General features: G+C 40.5%; 1 protein-coding gene and 1 long non-coding RNA gene across 2 annotated transcripts in view; one reads left to right on the top strand and one right to left on the bottom strand.

The window, feature by feature from the left end:
* LOC307218348 overlaps window positions 1-13823 on the top strand; it is a 17925-nt gene extending 4102 nt beyond the window's left edge. The window contains exon 2 of the long non-coding RNA XR_013839932.1: window positions 13488-13823. This is a non-coding gene — a long non-coding RNA (uncharacterized lncRNA). The remainder of the gene's footprint in view (window positions 1-13487) is intronic.
* LOC307218252 (cytochrome P450 4A4-like) lies at window positions 3496-20857 on the bottom strand. Its single transcript, XM_079980399.1, has 13 exons — window positions 20127-20857; window positions 18310-20073; window positions 13656-13797; window positions 12752-12796; window positions 12094-12221; window positions 11109-11239; window positions 9696-9847; window positions 9220-9326; window positions 8605-8795; window positions 7447-7580; window positions 6789-6853; window positions 5405-5487; window positions 3496-5068 (listed from the first exon to the last, which is right to left on the bottom strand). Exons 2-13 carry the CDS (start codon window positions 18499-18501, stop codon window positions 4900-4902), a joined length of 1539 nt encoding a protein of 512 aa, XP_079836525.1. The 5' UTR covers window positions 18502-20073; window positions 20127-20857; the 3' UTR covers window positions 3496-4899.

Raw genomic sequence — 20857 nt, 5'->3', positions numbered from 1 at the left:
AAGTTGTACAAGAAGTCAATGTGATAATTTTTCTTATTTGCAATGTCTAGATTTATTATTCATTCTTCTCCTATAACAGTAATTTATATTCCGTAGTTCAGGAAATCAGTATTTCCAAGAAGGCTTACAATTAAATTACATATTTAATAGCTACAACAAATATTTGTTACATATTTAAAAAGTCACGTAGAAGACATGTAAAGGTAGCCCTGTACAGGGAAGTTTTTATTGATAGATGTTTTATTATGCTTCTGTATATGCTGGAAGCTGCCCAGAGAGGCTGGGGTGACCTAGTCTGACAGGTGGGTACAATTATTATTATTATTATTATTATTATTATTATTATTATTATATAACCTTTATGTTAGATTATTGTGACATGTTATATATAGGGTGTATCTCTGAATATAGATATTCACCACCTGCTCACCAGGTTGCAACCATATTGCAGCAATACTGGCCTGACTGAACTGGCTGCCAGTTAGTTTGGGATTACCTAGTCCCTCCCAATGTGAGCTAAGCCTCACAGGACAGCTAATTATGGGCTTAACCGCTTCATGTATTAATCAGATTTAAGCATGCTAGTTATATGAAGCTAGTCATCCCACAATAAGGATAAACAATTGGATCCAGGGGCTAGAGGAAGGAACCCAGTCCCATCCATTGAAGCTGACTGTTGGAAGATTCATCACAGAAATAGAAAGTATTTCTTCACAGTTAAACTATAGAATTTACTTCCCAAAATGTAATGAAGGCCATCATTCTGAATGGCTTCCTTAACAATAAGCAGGTTGCAGAGCTGACTGCAACTATGGGTTTGCTTCTCGTGCCACTGCTGGTCCATGTCACAGGGGAAAAAAGACTGTATCTGCATGGAGCTGCCACCTTGTCTAAAATAGGCATCTTATACTGACCTACAGCAGCTTCCTGTAGACCCAAAGGAAGTTTGAACTTTGAATGCTGGGCATATATGTATATGCTGGATGCAAGAATATCACAGTAACTACAGGGATGCATAAGAGAAGTGAAGGAAAATACAGGCCAATCCATTGAGGCTATATATTGCAAGAGATTAAGGAACTGAATAGTTTAATGAGAGAAGACGAGGTTAGCATGACATGGTAAACAGTATTTGTAAGAACACACTTAAATGCTTCGCTAAATTACACTATGTTGTCTCATTCTGGGCGATTCCTATGGGCACTCAGAGCTCCCTCATTTGCTTTTCTTTGCTTTCCAGAAGCTAGATCCAATGCACACTCCCACATATTTTCAAATGCAAGTTAAGACAAACAACCTTTGCAGGCCCAGCTTACTTCAAGCTGTGCCCAGTTCTTTGCCCAGCCTTGGGGACTCTGGCCATTTATGGGAGAAATAGTTGCGCTCCCCACACTTTCCCAAAGGAAGTGTCCAAGTCTCTTATGTACCTGTTGAACCTTGTAGCCTGTATTGGGCTTTATCTACCAATCTGATTTTGCTAAGCCATGGCAAGAATTGGAGGTGCAATAACATACTTGCCAGCAACAGAGGAGTAGCAGCCTCAGTTACCTGGCTGAGAAAGTAGCCGCATGACAATGAAAAGAACAGCAAAAGATTGCTCATCTCACCTGGACGTGGCTGGCTAGGCTTCATCCACCAGAGAACCGAGTTTCATTACATTCTGAACTGGCTTTGATATTATTCTCATCCAGGAATCTTGGCACACTGAGGAGCTGTCCTTAAATGGCTCTCATACCTTTTCCCACGGGTTAGTCAAAAGGGGCAGATTTGGATGAGCAAGAATAGGGCTCCGAATTCTCATTTATTTGACTTTACGAGTTCTTTTCTCCTCAGGTTTCATCTGAATCATTAATCAGATTTTAAAACTGCTTTCTTTCTGTTTCTGTTCTGCACAGTTTTACAATGGGAGACCAAACATCTCACCAGGAAAGTCAGAGATTCCCATACCATGTGAACATGGCCATACAGCCAGTGGCTGGGAGGTCACAGTCCAATAGAAAAACTGAGAGAAACTCCCCGGCAGCCAGGACCACAAGGGATTGATTAGATTCTCCATCACCAGCTGACTGCTGTTTTGTTCTGCTCACTGTCTAGAGTAAGTCCTGAAGACTTTCTGGTTCGGCTGGCACTGCTGGCTCAAAATGCCAGAACAAGTTTGTGGCAGCTGGAGCTGTAGGAATCTGGGAATTGCTTGGACCTCAGCCCCCAAATTCTATTTTGTTTCTCCCTGTGGGCCCAGAATCTTCCCCCATTCTCCACTTCACATCTTAATTAGGATCACTGTTATTGGGAAATGTAGTTTTAATTGTCTTCGTATAAGATGCTTAAGATATTTTATCAGAGGAAGTACCTAGTATGCCTAGAATTAACTGATACTCAGATATTACCCCTCTTAAGGCTCCCAAACTATTTGAATTCCTTAACTTCTTCAGCTCATAGATATGCCTTTGTAAAGGCAAGATTCAACACCTTCCCATCGAATGTGCTGAGAAATAGATTCTCCAATGGACAGATATCGCTCTTATGTGATTGTAATTGTGGGGCACCGGAATCGTTGCATCACATAATTTTTGACTGTGCTTTTCACTTACTGGCCAGGAGCAAGTTTCTTGCTCAATATCTAAAGGGAATTGCCGATGATATGATTGAAGCCAAACTGAGATTTCTACTAATTGATGATGACCCCCTAAGATCACTCATGGTTGCCAGATTCTTGATCAGCGTCCTATCCCTAAATAAGAGAAACGGACTCCTGTGTGGCTCGGATAATCCCTTTAAACCATGATCTATGTTTTAGGATGTAATTAGGTGATATCACCATTGATATCCTTGATTAATTTATGAGCAAAGGGCGATGTTTAGGTTACAAATTTATTGTAATGTATGATGGTGGTCTTTGTTTTTGTTTTGCTTTGGTTCCTGTTTGTCTTTTGTAAGTTTTGGCGATTTTAAATTTGGAGGTTTAAGTATATTATGTTGGTATGGGAAACTGTTGTGTGACGTGCCAATGGCCGTAATAAAGATCAATCCAATCCACTGATACTCAGAGAAGAAGCCACAAGGACGAATGGTACAAAGGAGCGCATTTGAGGCAGATATTAAACCTCCCATAGGGAAGAAAATAGTCTCTGGATTTTTAAAAAACAGTTAACACATTTCCACAAGATGTAGAAGAAGTCAATGCGATTTTTTTTTATTTGCAACATCTAGAGTTATTTATTTATTCTTCTCTAATGACAGTTATTTATATCCCACAGTACAGAAAATAAATCCTTCCAAGATGATTTACAGGTAAATTACATATTTTAAAATACAAGAAATAATCGTGACATATTAAAAGGTCTTCAGGACTCCTCCCCCAGAACAGCTGATGTGAGAACATGGAGGGGAAATGAGAAAGTCTAAACGATCAGCCTTTTCCCTGTATAATCCTTGTAATACCATAGTTATGACATATATATTATTAAGCTGAATGATATATACTTTGTTTTATGGGGGGGGGACCCAAAGTATTTCTAGGTCTGTGATATAAAATGTGTAAAAAAATAAATCCATTCATATTAAGGCCTGGTATCAGAGTTTATATTGTAAATAACCCAAGCTCTCCATTCCAAGCCACAAAGTCAGTGAAACCAATGGATTTAAGTTAATCAAGTGCATTTATTTCCACAAGTCTATTCTGAATATGACCTGGTTGGACTGAGAGCTTAAAAGAAATTGCCAAACAATATAATTACAATCACAGCGGTCTCAAAATACTGAAAGAATCTATATTTGGAAATAGTGCTGGATCTTGAACCAGCCTCTGTATGCCTACAGAGGACAATTCCCTTCATAAAAAGAGCAGAAGTGCACTGCATGATATTAATATTAATGGTGCCTACCAATATTTATTGGTCCCTCACGGGTGGTGAAAGATGTCACATCCTAGTGTCTGGCCATTCTACATTCCCTGGCCAGCCACATTACAGGGCAGGATAGCCCACCTAAGCTAAAGTTCTAAGAGCCTGCTCTCTCAAACCAGTGTCATGGTACCCAAGCCAGTTGCCTTGCAGGTGCAATAAAACTGCATGACAACAATAATGAAACAGCACATTTCATAGAAAATATCCTTTCAGAATGTGATATGAAACAGAGAAAGCACTGTGGTTGGATTCCTCTCATCACACAATATGAATCAGAAACAAAGCTCCAGAAAGTAGTCATTCTGTGCCCTACTCTTTAGGCACAACTGAAAGGCACACAGAATCCAGTCAATTTCCAGTTCCTTATCGAGAAATGCAATTTTACAAAGAGAGACCCACCTTCCCACCAGGAAAGTCAGAGAATCCCTTACCATGAGGACATGGCCATATAGCCAGTGGCTGGGAGGTCCTGGGAAACTCTTAAAACACTTGATCAGGTTCTGCCTTGTCTGAAATAGCTGGATGGCTTTCAGAGCCATGCAGGTGAAAATCAACATCACAGCCCAATATAAAAAAGAGAGAAACTCCTGGGGAGCTAGGACCACAAGGGATTGAATAGATTGTCCATCACCAGCTGACTGCTGCTTTTTTTTTTTTTGCTCACTGTCTAGAATATGTCCTGAAGACTTTCTGATTCGGCTGGCGCTGCTGGTTCAAAATGCCAGAGCAACTTTGCGGCAGCTGGTGCTGTAGTTATATGGGAACAGCTGGAACCTTTGCTCACACATTCTAATATGTTCCCCCCATGGGCGCTAAATCCCCACCTTTTCCCCACGTCATAGCTGGATCCAGATGAATGTTATTGGAAAATACTGTAATAATAATTCGTTGCATGTAGGATGTTTACATATTTTATCAGGGACAGTATGTATGTATTTATTGGCAGGAATTGAGAGTCCTGAAGCAAGCATTACTACTCTGGTAACAGCAGCCATCAGTGGAGAGCCTTCAGCTTCAGATATATCCCATTAATGGATCGGGTGACAACTTGCAGCATGGGAATCGGGAGATTAGCAGGATCAGGCAAAAGCTCAAAATGCAGGAGTGTCAATGCCAGAGCAACCTTCATCTCATTCATGGCAAACTGCTGTCCAATGCAGTTCCTGAGTAGAATGAAGGGCAACATTACATTACAAACAGAAGAGCATTACGCAGATGGTCCAATCAGGGCCTTTTTGGTTGTTGCTCCTTCACTTTTAGGTTTCCCTTCCCAGAAATGAATGTCTGGCACCATCTTTGTTCTCTTTTGTATGCCCAACCCTTTTAAGCTTTTGAGTATATATTGTTTTATGCTGGCAGTTAATTCTGCTTTGCTGTGGACTCATTCACAATTTTATAATCTTTGAACACAGTTGTGTCTTCCATGGAAGATTAATGTCAAAGATTAATGTCTCCTTTATGGAGGGAACAGTGCAAAGTATAGGTGAGAAAATATTTACCTTGGCCCTGCAGCAAAAGGCAGGAAAGCATATGGGTGGCGATGCTTTGAATTTTCTGTGGAGAATCTTAGAGGATTAAATTCCTACAACAGAAAATAAGTCATGGAATTTTGGATTAGAATAGCAACTGATATAGTGGCTAAAAGAGCTAAAGGAAAAAGGGGCATTCACAAAAAAGTATACTGTTCTATACCCACTTACCAGGCCATAATGCCCATTGAGCTCCATGGGGCTTAGTTCTGTATAGGACTATAGGATTGCACTCTTAGCAATATGTTTTTCCCAGTGTTATCTGAAGGAAATTTCCTTCATATCTATAAATGCCTGGTCCAAATGAGACATGATGTTAATTGCATCAGTGTGCATGTTTTTAAAACTGTACACAGTCATTGGGGTGTCTGACCAGCAACAGGCCTGCAGGGGTTGGGAAGGAAATGCTAACCTTTCCCCCCTGCTGTGGTGCTGATGTTGCTCCTGAAGTTGCTCTTTGAATGGAGAGGGAAGCCTACACAGTTTTTGTAAGCAGCACTTTAGGGACTGGTGGGTGGGTGGATTTTTGGCAGAATACTTCCATCGCTCCTGAGGTGGATTAGGAATGTTTTCTGGGTTAGGATTCCACAGCAGCTTTGCCAATATATTTTGCAATGGTTTTCTTTTCGCAACAGATTTTTGCCATTTTGTAAGTTCATAAGCAAGATTTTAAGAATCATAACCACATAACATGTGGCCTGTCCCTCTGCTTAATTAGTACAGTATCTTCCTCATATTGTTCTTCTCCAATTCTGTAGAGGGACACTCTAAACTTGACATCAGAGTTCTGCGAAGATATATCCAGACATTTTTCTTTTTGCTAACAGCTGCTGGCAGGAAAGGGATTTGGATCAGAGTCATGGCATAGGGAGGAATTTGGCTCTACATGCACACACACGCACAGAAACACACACAGAGACACACACACTTTCACCAGCATCTCTCTCTCATGCACACACTCTAGACCTGGTAGTGTCCACATAAGGAAATGCAGGCATCACTTGTGTTTATATGATTCTGCTCCACACCTAATATCATACCAGGGGGTAGATTGTTTAGTATTAGGCCATTGATATGGGCCAATGGACTAAATGTGCCTTTCTCACCTCCAAACTGGAATATGTCCGGATGCATTTAGTAAGGTAAAACAAGCAAGAAACTGGTAAAACAAAACACTGGGATAAATCCACACATCTAGTCACACAGTGTTAGTGTGACAAACAATTGGCCTCTTTTCTTAAAGAAATTGTATGTGTCTATGGCACTTATTCCACCATCTTTTTCTCAAAACATGTCAACTTCTCTCAGTCTCACCAGAAAGGTCTTGCTTAGGCTTTTCTCCTTTTATTATTACCTCAGGATTGTCCCAAATCTCAGGATTTCTGTGAAGACCATAAACATCCAATGCAGTTAGAAAGCCTGCGGGGGGGGGGGGGAGAGACATCATCTAGTATCATTTCATCAGCAGTGATATTATGTAATGAGAATTAATTGCTATCCAGTGGCATTTACCAAAACACTGAATAACTTACTGCAAAGAGAGGCAGATTTTCAGAGTTGTTGCACGGATAACCAGGATGATCCTGCACAGAGTACAGGAAGGCAGCTGGAAAGCATACGACTGTGCTTTCCTGGTCATGTAATATTTGTTTGTTTGCCCAAGGAATTCATTTAGGTGTAGGTGGGGCTCAAGAGATGGCCCATCTAAGGCCTAGCAGCTCCAGAAAGTGTCCATCTGAATACAGGGCCTGTGTACTTCTGTGTCGGCATGAACACCTGTGTGTGTCCTCCACATATTCCCTGTGTGCACGAATGTGAGTGTGTGCAAGCAAGAGTGTGGGGTGGCCGCATCACAGTTGGCAGGGTGAATGTGGACCACAAAAGGTTAGCCACCCTTGATGGAAGTTGAAGAGACAGTGGAATTGAATAACGAGAACAGTGTAAGAATGAAGATGGAAGAGAAAGGGACGAGTTCAAAGGAAGTCTGCAGAAGGGAGAGAGGGGAAACCTACCTTTTGGTAAGGTTCGTCCATCAGCAAAAGTCACAGGAGAATTCAGTTCTCGTGCTATAAGAGGTACTGGAGGATAAAGCCGAAGGCTCTCCTTAATGCACATGGTGCTGTACGTCATCTTTCCCAAGTCGTCCCTTAAAGACACAGCCAAAATGACTGGATTTAAGTCGCATAAAGTTTTATTAAGATGAAGGAAAAAGGAGACAGGGTGGAATCCAGTACCTACTCTTTCCTTGCTCAATACAAGGGATGGGGAGAGGGGAGAAATTTGATTCAGTTCATATTTAAAGGTGAACGTACCTTACTCACACTTTCTGGAACAAGATGTGAACACAGCCACCCTTCAAAATTTGCACTTCTCCAGCCAAATAACAAGTGCAAAAATGCACATATTATCTTAAAGCATGCATGGAGATGCATATATTAGTGAACATCTGTGCTTTTAGGGCTGTTTTTAGCAGGGTTATGCAATTCTTTTAGCAGGGTTATGCAATCAGATATTATATTGATTGTGGGGGTTTTAGGTTTATTTATTTTAATTTATTCTGTTAGACACCTTGTTTTGTTATAGTATGAGTAAATAAGTTAAATGATTGATTGAATGAAATACAGCATACAAAACTGGGTTGTTGTTTTTGTTTGTTATGGGAAATTAAACCATGCAGGAAGTCTACCTGGAAAACAAATCATGCAGGAATCCCACCTGAATAGAGGAGGCTCCCCTCTTTAGAAGTTATCAGGACATTAGAGACCAGGAGTATTGGTGGGCTCAGTCCACAGCCATCTGTTGTAACTGTGTTACGTCTTCATGCAAGTAATGGGTAAGGGTGGCTAATTGTGTCCTACTTTTTGAAGAGCTGTCTCTTTTTGATAATAGATTTTGATTTTTGCATTACTTCTAGCGATACAAGTATGACCACACTAGCTACAGTACATCCGTGCAGCAGCCATAGCAGTGATTTAAATATAGAAATAGAAATCAGAGCTTCTTTTCCTACAGTATAGGACTGGCCCATCTTCCCTGGAACATACACAACCTGAGGCCTGTGGTCAGACTACTATGATCGTAAACTACTCTGCAGTATTGCTCTCCTTCAGAAACCTCATAACATGACCCAGGAAATAAACATTTAAAGTTGAACAATAATTTAGTCTGACCATTGTATCTCTTCCTGTTGCCCAAGAAGCTCCATGATCTCCTCTCTGCATCTCTGCTGATGTTCAGGGTTCTGAGCCATACTATAAAAGAGCCAAGAGATTCCACTAGCTGTGGTATCATGACCTTCGAACATGAATGTGTCCACTTCTGCACGTATGTCTTCATCTGACAATGGATTTCCATTTTCATCCTAACCGCACAGGGAACATAGTGTTTTATAGGATTAGTGAGATCCAGTATTTAAAGTTCTCCAAGACCCTCCTCCCTCTCCCAGCTCACATCAAAGAAGGGGGAGGTGCTTCAGAAAGCAGTTTGCTAAGCTGCTCTCTGAAGCACCACCCCCAAACTAAACAGCTCACCTGGGCCACCTGCCACCCATGATGCTTGCTCACTCGTGCCTACCCACCATTCTGCCATTATGCTGGAGTTGACAGGGCCACCTGTCAGCAGCCAGACAAACTGCAGTGTGATGATAGCCGTACAATTTTATGTATATATTGCAGACCATGGGAGTTTTGCTTGGGCTATGTCATCTGAACAGAATAGTGATGGCTGGAAAAGCCCTTAGCAATATAACATGGCAGGCATAGGTGCATTATTTCTATAATGTTCACCTTTGCGCAAAGAAGAATATCCAGGAAGTCCAAATGCCTCTTCTTCAGAATCTTTTCAAGCTCTTTCACATTCCTGAGGGAATCCTTCCTCTCGCTTATTACCTTTTCTGCATTGAAAACATACAGTATGAAATGAATAAAGCTATACCCAAGAGGCAAGCAAATATATTCAACCTTTTTAGATTTCTCATTTCTCTAACTTTCCTAATAAGTCCACTGTGTTACTAATCATTTAACCCATATTAAAACCCATATTTTTAATTTTCTTCTTCTTTTCACACCTACATTTTATATGCCCTTAGTACATCATACTGACACTACTACAATTTTTAATTTTCCTAATGGTACTGAAACAGTATGTTTTTGCTTTTGAATTTTCTATTATGAAATAAATTTATATATTAGCTCAGAAGAAGAGGAGAGGGATGAGGAGGAAGAAGAAGATTTTGATAGGAAGTACGGTAAAAGGTACATACCTGTGTGATGGTGGGCTATTTTGCAAGCTTTGTAAAACTGACGCCCTTTGGAGCTCAACCGGTAAATGAGATCATTGTGATGCCAAGGTGTTTTCAGTCTCTGATAGAACAGATAGCTGAGATCAAATACAGTTTGAATGTAGGAATTATCTCTGTGGACAGTAGGAAAGTGGAAACAAATATAAGCACAAAATGAAGACAAAAAAGGTAAGATGACATGTTTATTAAAAGTCCCATTTCTTGATCCATTTCTATTTGAGATCGGAGGTAGGGATGAGTAGCTTTGTTTTTTAGTGGTTCCACTCCTTCTTCAATGGTTGTTTCCAGAGGGTGATGCTTGGGGAGTTCTTCTCAGCTCCACAGAGCCTTTAATGTGGGGTCATCAGGGTTGAATTTTATCCCCTACAACATCTGCATAAAACTCCTGAGTGGAGTTATCCAGAGTTTTGGAGTATGTTGTCAGCAATATGCTGATTAAACACAGTTCTGCTTCTCCTTTACATCTGCAGGTGTGGCAGTGCTTGCCTTGGTATGAGCACCAAGAAATTGAAGCTCAATCCAGATAAGACTGAAGCACTGTTAGTGAGTGGTTCCTTGGATTGGATGGATGGGAGGTTGCCTGCTCTTGGATTGGATGGATGGGAGGTTGCCTGCTCTGCTCCCTCTGAAGGAACGGATACATAATTTGGGGGTACTTCTGGATCATTTGCTGTCACTTGAGGCCTAGGTGGCATCAGTGGCAAGGAGTTCCTTCCATCAACTTCGGCTAGTGGCCTAGCTGTATCCCTATCTGGATACACAACTTCTGGTGTGTATACTTTGGTAACCTCTATGTTAGAATATTGCAACACGTTATATCTATGTCTACCTCTGAAGACAGCTTGGAAACTTCAGCTGGTGCAGAATTCAGAAGCCAGGTCGCTCATGAGGGCAAGATGGTTTGAGCATGTTACACCTGACTACGCTGGCTGCCAATTAGTTTCTGATTACCTACTCTCTTCCAAGGTGAGCTAAGTCTGGCAGGACAGCTTACTCTATGGTCTTAACCCCTTCATGCATTAATTAGATCCAAGCATGCTGGTTATGTGAGGCTGGTTATCCTACAATAAGCACAAACAAATTGGCCCAGGGGCTAGAGGAAGGAACCCAGGGCCATCCATTGAAGCCGACAGTTGGAAGATTCAGCACAGACAAAAGAAAGTATTTTTCTGCACAGTTAAACTATAGAATTTGCTCATGAATGATGTAGTGATGGCCATCATCCAGAATGGCTTCATTAACCATATGCAGATTGCAGAGGTGATTGCAACCTTGGGCTTGCTTCTCGTGTGACTGCTAGCCCATGGCACAAAAAAGAAAGACTGTATTGGCCTGTGGCTCCCACCTTGCCTTAAATAGGCATCTTATACTCACCTGTCCGTTTCAGCATTTTTCTGGTAGCTGAAGGCACATTTCATAATAGTATCAAGAGTCATCAGACTGACATGTTGGAACATCTCCACTGATGCTGTGCCATTCTTTGGTACCAGCTTCCCCCATATATCCTAATATTTTAGAAAAGGGACAGAAATGAGAAATCTCATTCTGGGAAAGTCTCTAGAATGATTAGATGATTCGTTATTAGATACTGGAACAATATATGATCTGCTGTGGTCAATATATGAAAATTTTAGATTGTCAAGTATGTCAGTGACTGCCCAACTATGGATTTTGCTAGTTAATTGCAAAATAAGTTATATGTATTTTGTGACAGAATTGAGCATTCTCCATGCTGCCCATTAACTTTCCCCTGCGAATGATCCTTGCATTTGGGAAATGGTTTTGCTAAGATTATGTGCAGCTGTCCCTTGAGACAGCTTCAGGATTGGGTGGCTGAATGTGTACCCTGAAAAAAGAAGACAGGTCAGGAGATTCTCAGGAGCTAATGAACTGATCATTAATTCACAGGACTATAAAGGAAAGGGTGATAGCAGGCATTCCAGTCAAAAACACTTTCTGCAAACGTAAACACAGTTTTGACATACAATTCTAGCTAATACAACACTGAACAACCCTTCAAAGTGATGCATTTTAATATTCCACAAAGAAAGCTAATGGTAGTGACCATCCGTTTATCCTGAGAAAGTGAATGAACTAATTAAGACAATATTAAGGTTCACAAGTTTATGAAGGAAATTTAGAATTCAATGCTGTTGCAAACTCATTGCCTGAGACCCAAAGGGCTTCACACTTTGATGGGGGCTTCTGACTCCAAAAAATCTTCGTGATATGTCAGAGGAGAAAAAGAGAAATTAAAGGCCCTCTGAGTTTGCTCAAAGCAGGACAGAGATCATTAAGGTGGATGAGCAACTTCTTAGACTGGAGCTGAACTCCTGAAAGTAGCAATGGGGTTTCTTACCAGCATCTCCTTGACTGATTCTGCCATAAGAGTCACATAAGGCTTCAGAATATTGTAATGGAATCCGGGAGTCAGCAGTTTCCGGTGCTGCTGCCACTTTGGCCCATTCAGGATGAGAAGCCCCCTTCCTGCCAGGGAAAGGAAGGAAAATGAGGAACAGAAGCCCAAGATAACGTTGTCTTTCATAGGCACATACACCAGGGCCAGGGTCACATGGTAAATTATCCACCACAGGTGACAGGGTTTATAGCACTATATTTGACCCATTGAAGTAGGCACTTAATTGCTGGGACAAGTCAAGTTAAAAATCTATTTACCTACTAAAGGATTTCTGAAACATGGAATGCAGTGTGTATATTTCCTTACAACCCGAGAAGTCCATCTTCGCAGACTCTATAAGGACAGACTTTTGAGATTGTAGGGAAACATACTATAGAGTCTGATTCCTGAGTAAAATGGGCAGAAATCAGTTGGCCAGAGGAATAAAGCTGGCACTGAAGCCTCCTGGAAGGCACCAGTGGGGAAGGCACCAGCTTAACAAATACTAGCAGCTTCCCAAAGTTTGAACTTTGAAAGCTGAGAATATATGTATATGCTTGATACAAGGATATCACAGTAAATACAGGAATACATAAAATTAGTGAGAGAAAATACATACCAATCCATGGAATTAGGAAGTTGTATGTTACAAGAGCTTTAGGATCTGAATAGTGTGATAAATGAGAGAAAATGAGCTTAGCATAAGATGGTAAAAAACTATTTGTGAGAACAAATTTAAATGTTTAATTTGCTAAATTGCACTCTGTTGCCTCAAGCCAGGCGATTCCTATGGGCACCCAGAGCTCCCTCATTTGCTTTTCTTTGCTTTTCAGCAGCCAGATCCAAGGCACACTCCCACACCTTTGCACATGAGAATTAAGACAAACAACCTTTTCCTTGCCCATTGGGCAAATAGTCATGCTTCCCCCACTTTCCAAAAGGAAGTATCCAAGTCTCCAGGGTTACCGAGTGGGGGAGCAGGTGGCCAGGATCCCCAATATTGAAAGGGCCACCCCCCAAATTCTGCAGTGGGTGCACCCACCCACCGCATAGCATGCCATGCTGACATCATGTGCACACGCTGCTGGGCATGTGTGCACAGTGTGCTGATGTCACATAGCCCCAAGCCCACTCAATCATAGTGCAAGGCATTGCGTGTGCAAGTCTCTAATATACCTGTTGAACTTTGTAGCCTGCAATGTGCCTTCTCTATTAATCTTATCTGAGCATTACAGACTTGGGGAGAACTAGAGCTGAGAGTTCGAGCTCTTTGCCTGGCAGTGAGGGCCAGGCCACTGACTGGGACTGACGGGAGTTGTAGTTCAAAACATCTTAAAGGCACCAGCTGGGGGAAGGTTGCTTTAGGAAGGCCTTGAAATATGAATCACTTACATTTGTATCTCAATAAAAGCAAAGAGCAGTGCAACTTAGTGCACAGAGATAAATGCATGGATAATTTTTACAACCTCTAGCATATTCATGTAACTTCACGATCAGAAGGATGTAAGATACAAATTTCTTACCGCCTCTGCTGTACACTGCCTTTGCATATTCAGGGTGGTTGAGGGCCAGAAAAGCCAAGAAAGTTCCATACCAAAGTGGATGGCAGTGCGGGTACTTTTCTGTCCATGCTGCTATGTTCAGGAATTCTTCTTCCGGTTTCATCTGCATCATTTTTTAAATTTTTTTTTTTTAAAAAAGATCAATAGTCAGTTTACATCTTGGACACTGTGACTAAATGTTTAGTTTAGGGTTAAATCAGGAGAAATGCAAGAATGTAAAATTACAGTATATTAAGATAAATTATTAGGATAAAAACAAAGCTAGAAAGGATTTGCTGAAATATCTAATTGAATTAGAATACAAAAAAGGGAGGTGTGAGGTCAAGGAAATAAGCAAAGGAAAGAAAGTTATGTAAAAGTTTGAGCTGTTTTTTTCTCTTTTTTTCTTTTTTCCGAATTGTTTGTATTTTTGTATTGTATTTTTGTATTGTATTTTTTGTATTTTTTATTTTCCTTTTTTGTTTTCTTTAATTTTCTCTTTGTAATCTTTAAAATTTGAATAAATATTATTTTTTTAAAAAAAGTTTAGGGTTAAATCAGACTTAGATGATTATATAATGCAATGTTTTATAACTTTAAGCTAGGATGCCTATTTAACAATGGAATTATTCACCCCCTTGGCTCTGTCCTAACACCCCTGCTTTCTTTCTGTTCTGCACTGAACGTCACAGGTGTAGAAGAACATACACTGCTTAAGAATGATAAAGCCACTGATGTCTAAATTTTAAGAAGAAAACAGCCACCAAATAATACAGTTAGAAAAACCGTTTTTTCCTAATTGAAATAAATTGAACCATTATAATAACATTATTATATAGCGTCTATGATTGATTATGCTTCTTTATGTGTGCAAATCTTTCCTCTGTTTTAGGTAAGATTGCATAAGAGAAATAGATCAATCACAAATGCAAACATTTGCACGTCAAATATGGGAGCCAGGGAGTAGAGGCTGAATGTGGGATTAGAGCTTCATGTCTTGGAGAGTCCACAATACATGGCATGACCCTGTTCAAAATTTCAGTCCTCCAGTAGGAGGCTGATATAGATATACACCCAATGCCTGAGCCAAAGTCTACCTATACCTGTAATCAATAAAGTTGTGACCACTTTTTATCCCAGATCGTTGTCTTGTCATGTTTGTTCCTTTACACCATAGCTATTGCTTTTGCACAGGGGTGGAGGGTGCTGTGACTGGACCCACAGTAGGATTTTACAGAGAACATAATAGGACAAGTGAAGGGAGCATTTGGCTCTCTTGAGTTTGCTGAACTACAACTCCCATCAGCCTTAGCAAGCATGAGCAGTGGCTATGGCTGATGGGAGTTGTAGCTGAACAATATCTAGAGAGCCAAAGGTACCCTGGACCTGTTGTGGAACATATAAGTGTATAGAAACTAACAAGAAAGAGACTGGGATATGCCTGTGATAAATGTGTGCACACATTTTGAGTTTTCCATCATAAGCATGAGTATTAGAGGAGAGAGGCTCTTTTAAAAACATTGAAAACTAAGGTTTTCCAAGATAACTCCCTCTCTTGATGAAAGGAAATGTGTTGTTTTCCCTACACCTGCCAAGCAATCATCTGAGCCAGCAAAAGGTTGCAGAGTGCTCAGCATACATGAACAATGTCTCATGGAAGACTTCAGTGGTATGTTGAAGTTGCATCATTGATTTTCAATTTAAAATAAGCAATGGTAATTTAATAATTGCTTGTTGGCTGTCAGTTTCTTGACCTAGTTATGGATCAGGCTTTTCTTTTCAAAGTAAAATAAACTCTGTATGCCAGTCTTCTGTTTAGGAAAAGGAAAATATGGCCCCCCTCTGAATTTAAAAGCTTGAGATTCCATAACACATGAGTCACAACTGTGCAATTTTGCACTCAGAATCCTTCTCATTTTTTCATAATGGAATGGCATTCCAAATTGGCACTTTACTGAAAGTGTATTTCTTCCCCGACCACAAGTGCCTAATGATAAGAAAATATTCAGCAGGTATCAGTCAAGACCTAATTAATGTTATTCGGGAATGTACGATGGGTGTGGAATAATCATATCATCATAAAGTCCTTAAGTCATGAGCAGATAACATGCTGTTTACGCTGCTCTTCATGTTCAGCACAGATTATATGAGGTTCTCTATTATTTTCCTTCAAAGTGCTCTCAGGAAGAAATGTTTGTTTCTACTGGCTGAGTAGATTCTGTGGTTTCTGAATGTTGACTTAAATGTTCGCAGTTCAGCCCTGTATGTGGCAATGGCTGAAAGCTTTTAGTACAAACGTGATGAAAAATTCCATCATTTGTCGCTTGCTTGCATTTCAAAAACTGTGAAACAAACAAGATATGAGGAAGTAATGGCATGAAGCACTCCTTACAGCTTGGCTTAGCATAATGGCTGGCAGATCTGCTATAGCTGATCTCTAGTGCTGTTGCTGCAGGTTGCAATCATTTACCTTGGATCTAGTTACAGTCAGGTAGCCGTGTTAGTCTGCCGTAGTCAAAACAAAATAAAAATAATTGATTCAGTAGCACCTTATCTTCAGATAACAGAAGTGTGCATGCACACAAAAGCTCATACCAATAGCAAACTTAGTTGGTCTCTAAGGTGCTACTGGAAGGATTTTTTATTATTATTATTTACCTTGGAATATGACTTAGTTTAAAGTTCAGCAATGTTCTGAACTGAGCACAGTGTCCCCCAAAAGCACTTCTCTAGCTTGGAATATAAACTGAACTCCTGAGTAGGGATACTGATTCAGTTCACATTTGAAGGTGGATATGCAAAATTCTCATGTTCCAAAACAATATGAGAATCAAAACACAATCGTCCTGTGAAATTCACACTTACCTGAATTTTGTGGTGCAGATCTCCAAGCAAATAATGTTTAGAAAAATGTATATATTAGGTAAAGGTGTGCATAAAAACAAACATATGTAAAAATAATGTACAAAGATGCACAGTATAGGGAAAAAAGTTTGCAAAAATGTGTGTACAGTGGTACCTCTGGTTACGAACTTAATTCGTTCCAGAGGTCCATTCTTAACCTGAAACTGTTCTTAACCTCAGGTACCACTTTAGCTAATGGGGCCTCCTGCTACCACTACACCACCGCCGTGCGATTTCTGTTCTCATCCTGAGGTAACGTTCTTAACCCGAGGTACTACTTCCAGGTTAGCGGAGTCTGTAACCCAAAGTGTTTGTAACCCAAGGTGTTTGTAACCCGAGATACCACTGTATTAGTTAAAAGTGCATTAAAAATGTGTTTCTTAGGAGACATTTACGGTAAAATGCTAAATAATTTGTATGAAGATTTTATTTTTTAAAAAAAATTATAACCTGCAAGTTACTGCAGAAATGTAGAGAACCAAATTTAAGTTTGGACAAATAAGCATAGCTGTCAACGTTTCCCTTTTTTAAAGGGAAATTCCCTTATTCCAAATAGGATTCCTCGCAAGAAAGGGAAAAGTTGACAGCTATGCAAATAAGAAACAGACAATACTGAGACTGAGAGGTTATTCATCCCTATTTCTGAATATACATAGTCAGTATTCAACAGACCAGGTACAGTACCCCAAGCCAGTTGTCTTGTAGGTTTAAACAGACTGAATGACAACATTAATGAAACAGCACATATGATATAAAATATCCTTTCAAAATGTGACATGAAGCTGAGAAACTGCTGTGGCTGGATTCCTCTTAGCACAAAATATGAATTGGAACCAATGCTCAAGAAAGCAGTTAAAATTGTGCTGATGTTCTTTTATGTCTCTATTTTGTTTCTGGACTAACAGGCAGCAGAAGTTCACAAGCATCCTTAGACTCTACCTGCCTTGGTACAACAAACTGCATTCTGCAAGATGGCTCTTCTAGCCAGACTGTCAAGAGTGTTACACATGTTTTACAACAAATATATGGGGCCAATGGTTTGTCTTGATCACCTACCACAATACCAAAATAAAGTGTGCGTGCCTTTCAAACAAGTGGAGTGAAACTTCGTTTCTGAGATTTAAATGTTAATTCTCCACACACATAGCAGAAGCTTTTTGGGTGATTTAACGTATTGCTGTGGTATGAGGACAAAGAAAATACTATGTGGAGAAGCCATATTGGAAAAGGGAATGTTTTGCTTACTTGATACAGCAAACATGTATAAAATAATCATAATTAAAATACAGTGATAAAAATCACTAAAACTTTTTAAAAAGATACAGGTCACTAAATCATATGGTTGAGTAGGCTTGGTGAAATAAAGACATGTTCAGTCAGTGTCCAAACCACTGTGGTGAGGGAGCCTGCCTAGTGTCAACAAATAGGGAGGGAGTCCCAAAGCACACAAAAATATTTACTTCTCGCAAATGTGGACAAACATTACACAGCACTTTTAAAAGTGCAAGCAAACTTTTCCTTGCATTTGAAAGGGTTAAGACCTTCTCCTAAATCTCTGTTAGTAGAAAAAGCAAGCGAAAAGCACTTTTCTCACTATGTTTACATAACACAGAAGAATGTGGGCATCAATCCATTACTTTCTTAGCATAAAGCTTAGCAAATACATAGATAAAGACACTTTCTCCACCACCTTCGCTCTGCCACACACATACCGCCTACACAGCCACCTTACCATTTTGATATGGCCATATAGCCAGTGAGCGGGAGGTCCTGGAAAACTGCTGAGAACTTTGACCAGGTACTGTTTTTTCCGATACAGCTGAATAGCTTTCAGGGCCACATAGGCAAAGCTCAAAATAATTGTCAAGTGGAAAATATGAGATAAATCCCAAGGCAGCCAAGACCAAGAAGAATTTAGGACCATCTCTGGAACAGTTTTCACACTCCCACCTTGGTTTACTGTGCCTTCTTCCACTGAGCTGCTATTGCTAAAAGTGCCAGGTCTAGAAGGAGTTCTAGTCTTAATACAGAACACTATCTTTTTGCAAATTGCTGTAATCTCTGGTACATTACCAGGGAAATCAGAAGTATTCGCCTGCAAGAACCACCCACGTACTTTCCCTCAAAGATTAAATTTAGTGACTATAGAAACTGTAATTTGAGTCCAGCCAAAGTCTACTGGGTGGGACCAACAACCAATAACATTCTCCCTTTCAGCTTTCCTTTTTCTCTGCCAAGAAACAGTGTAACAACTATTGTGCCCTTTAATATCTATTCAGTCATAAAAAATGCAGTTCCTAGATGTGACTGTGTTGGGTGTGTGTGTGTGTGTGTGTGTGTGTGTGTGTGTGTGTTGAGGTCATATAATTACAATCTGCAAGCATTCACCTGAGTTTTATTGTATGAAAGTACAATTATTTATCTAATGTATTGCCATGTCACAAGGTCACAGATCGCACAGCTCAAGCTTCTGATAGCAGGAGCTGAGAAGCACAAGATTTATGCAGGAGAAAACAAAATAAAAATACAGAAATTATGCAAATTTGACTGGAGCTATGAATCAGGGTAAGGGGACTTCGGCTTTTTCCATGGGACATTCTGCCAATCAAAATCACTTCCCAAGGATATATACAGTGGTACCTCGGGTTACATATGCTTCAGGTTACATACGCTTCAGGTTACAGACTCCACTAACCCAGAAATAGTGCTTCAGGTTAAGAACTTTGCTTCAGGATGAGAACAGAAATTGTGCTCCAGCGGTGCAGCAGCAGCAGGAGGCCCCATTAGCTAAAGTGGTGCTTCAGGTTAAGAACAGTTTCAGGTTAAGAACGGACCTCTGGAACGAATTAAGTACTTAACCCAAGGTACCACTGTACAGTGCTATTTTTCTAGAAAAAGAGGTGCTGGAACTCACTATGAACACCTCCCTTGTTTTCTTAGAATGGCAGTGGTGGCGGAACTGAGTTCCTGTTAATTCCCTCTGAAAAAAAGCCCTGGATATATGGAACCAGGGGATCCTTAAGGTATCCTGTGTCCATGTTGTTTGGGGCCCTGTAAATTAATGCAATAATTTTGAACTTGGTCCAGTGGTGTATGGGTATCCAGTGAAAGCTTTTAAGCCCCAGAGTTATGTGCTGGCTGTAGTCTGTCCCCACCATCAGTCTAGCTGCAGCGTTATGCTCCAGCTGGGAGAATTTCCAGATCAGGAGCAACGGTAATCTCAGAGATGTCAACAGGATTTCCTGGGCCTGGTACATTGTATGTGGATTGGGCCCCCTGCTGCTGCTTATGTATCTATATTAACATAACCTAGCCCACCTCACAGGGCTGCTGCAAATATAGAAGCAGGTAGGGGAGGAAAATGTACACATTTGAGCTGCTGGGTAGAAAAACAAGTTACAGATATGCTACACAGTGCATAGTTGTACTATGGAATCAAACACGCCACCTGGCGATTGAGGGGGCCAGGGCCATGTGATGTCTTTACTTGTTCTTACTAATGGTGGCTTAGATGGTCATTGGAACAATTGAAGTCATGTCTGATGCTACCTAAAGAGGAATGGTTCAATAATGTCCTGGATATAGCCTTATCTGAATGTCTTACACAACACAGATGAGTGCTGAGAGAAGTGAAGCAAAGAAATATTGGCTCAAGGAAGTTTGGGTTGGTTCCCCCCCCCCCCCTTTATTAGTAAGGACACAAAATTCTCAGGCCCTCCCAATATCCATGCTTCACTGTGGGGGGGGGGATCACACAATACAACTCTTCTAAGATAATTTAACCATTTAACCAGTTACTCTGGCACTGTACTAGGTATTATTATAATCTGTGTCTGTAATTGGATTCTGTTGTGCATGTTTACTTGAAGTTGTTCAACACCACGGCTGCTTCTAATAGAGGCTTTTCCTTCCTTCCTTCCTTAATATCTTACCCTTCCTCCCAATGGAACCAAGGCAGGAAAACCCTCAAGCAATTTTTAAATTGGGGGGGGGGGGATTCCAATACAAGTGCAGGCTAGGAAAGATTTCGACTTAAAAGGCTTGTTGGAAGAGGAAGGCCTTTGACAGGTTCTGAAAAACAGCAGGGATGGCACTTGCCTAAATTGTGGGGGGAAGCTATAGCTGTTTGAATTGGTATCATAGCTAATCTGTTCCGGAAGCCCATTAGGCTTCCAAAACATTCGATGACTGAAACATGGCTTCCAATTGGTTGCAAGAGCTTCCTGCACTCAAGCGGAAGTTGTGTCAGACATTTGGCTTCTGAAAAATCTGTGAAAGCC

The sequence above is a fragment of the Podarcis cretensis genome (assembly GCF_951804945.1).
Source record: "Podarcis cretensis genome assembly, chromosome: 6".
Taxonomy (NCBI): Eukaryota; Metazoa; Chordata; class Lepidosauria; order Squamata; family Lacertidae; genus Podarcis; species Podarcis cretensis.
The sequence above is the reverse complement of the archived record's forward strand: the minus strand, read 5'-3'. Positions and strand labels throughout refer to the sequence as shown.

What these genes read in the sequence shown, in the direction of transcription:
- LOC307218252 (XM_079980399.1), bottom strand. Translation starts at nt 18,501, where the DNA reads ATGGTCCTAAATTCTTCTTGGTCTTGGCTGCCTTGGGATTTATCTCAT. An exon ending in AATAGCCCACCATCACACAG is followed by an intron (nt 9,327 to 9,695) that starts GTATGTACCTTT and finishes TTTTCAATGCAG; the next exon opens with AAAAGGTAATAAGCGAGAGG. An exon ending in TGGACGAACCTTACCAAAAG is followed by an intron (nt 6,854 to 7,446) that starts GTAGGTTTCCCC and finishes CCCCCCCCGCAG; the next exon opens with GCTTTCTAACTGCATTGGAT.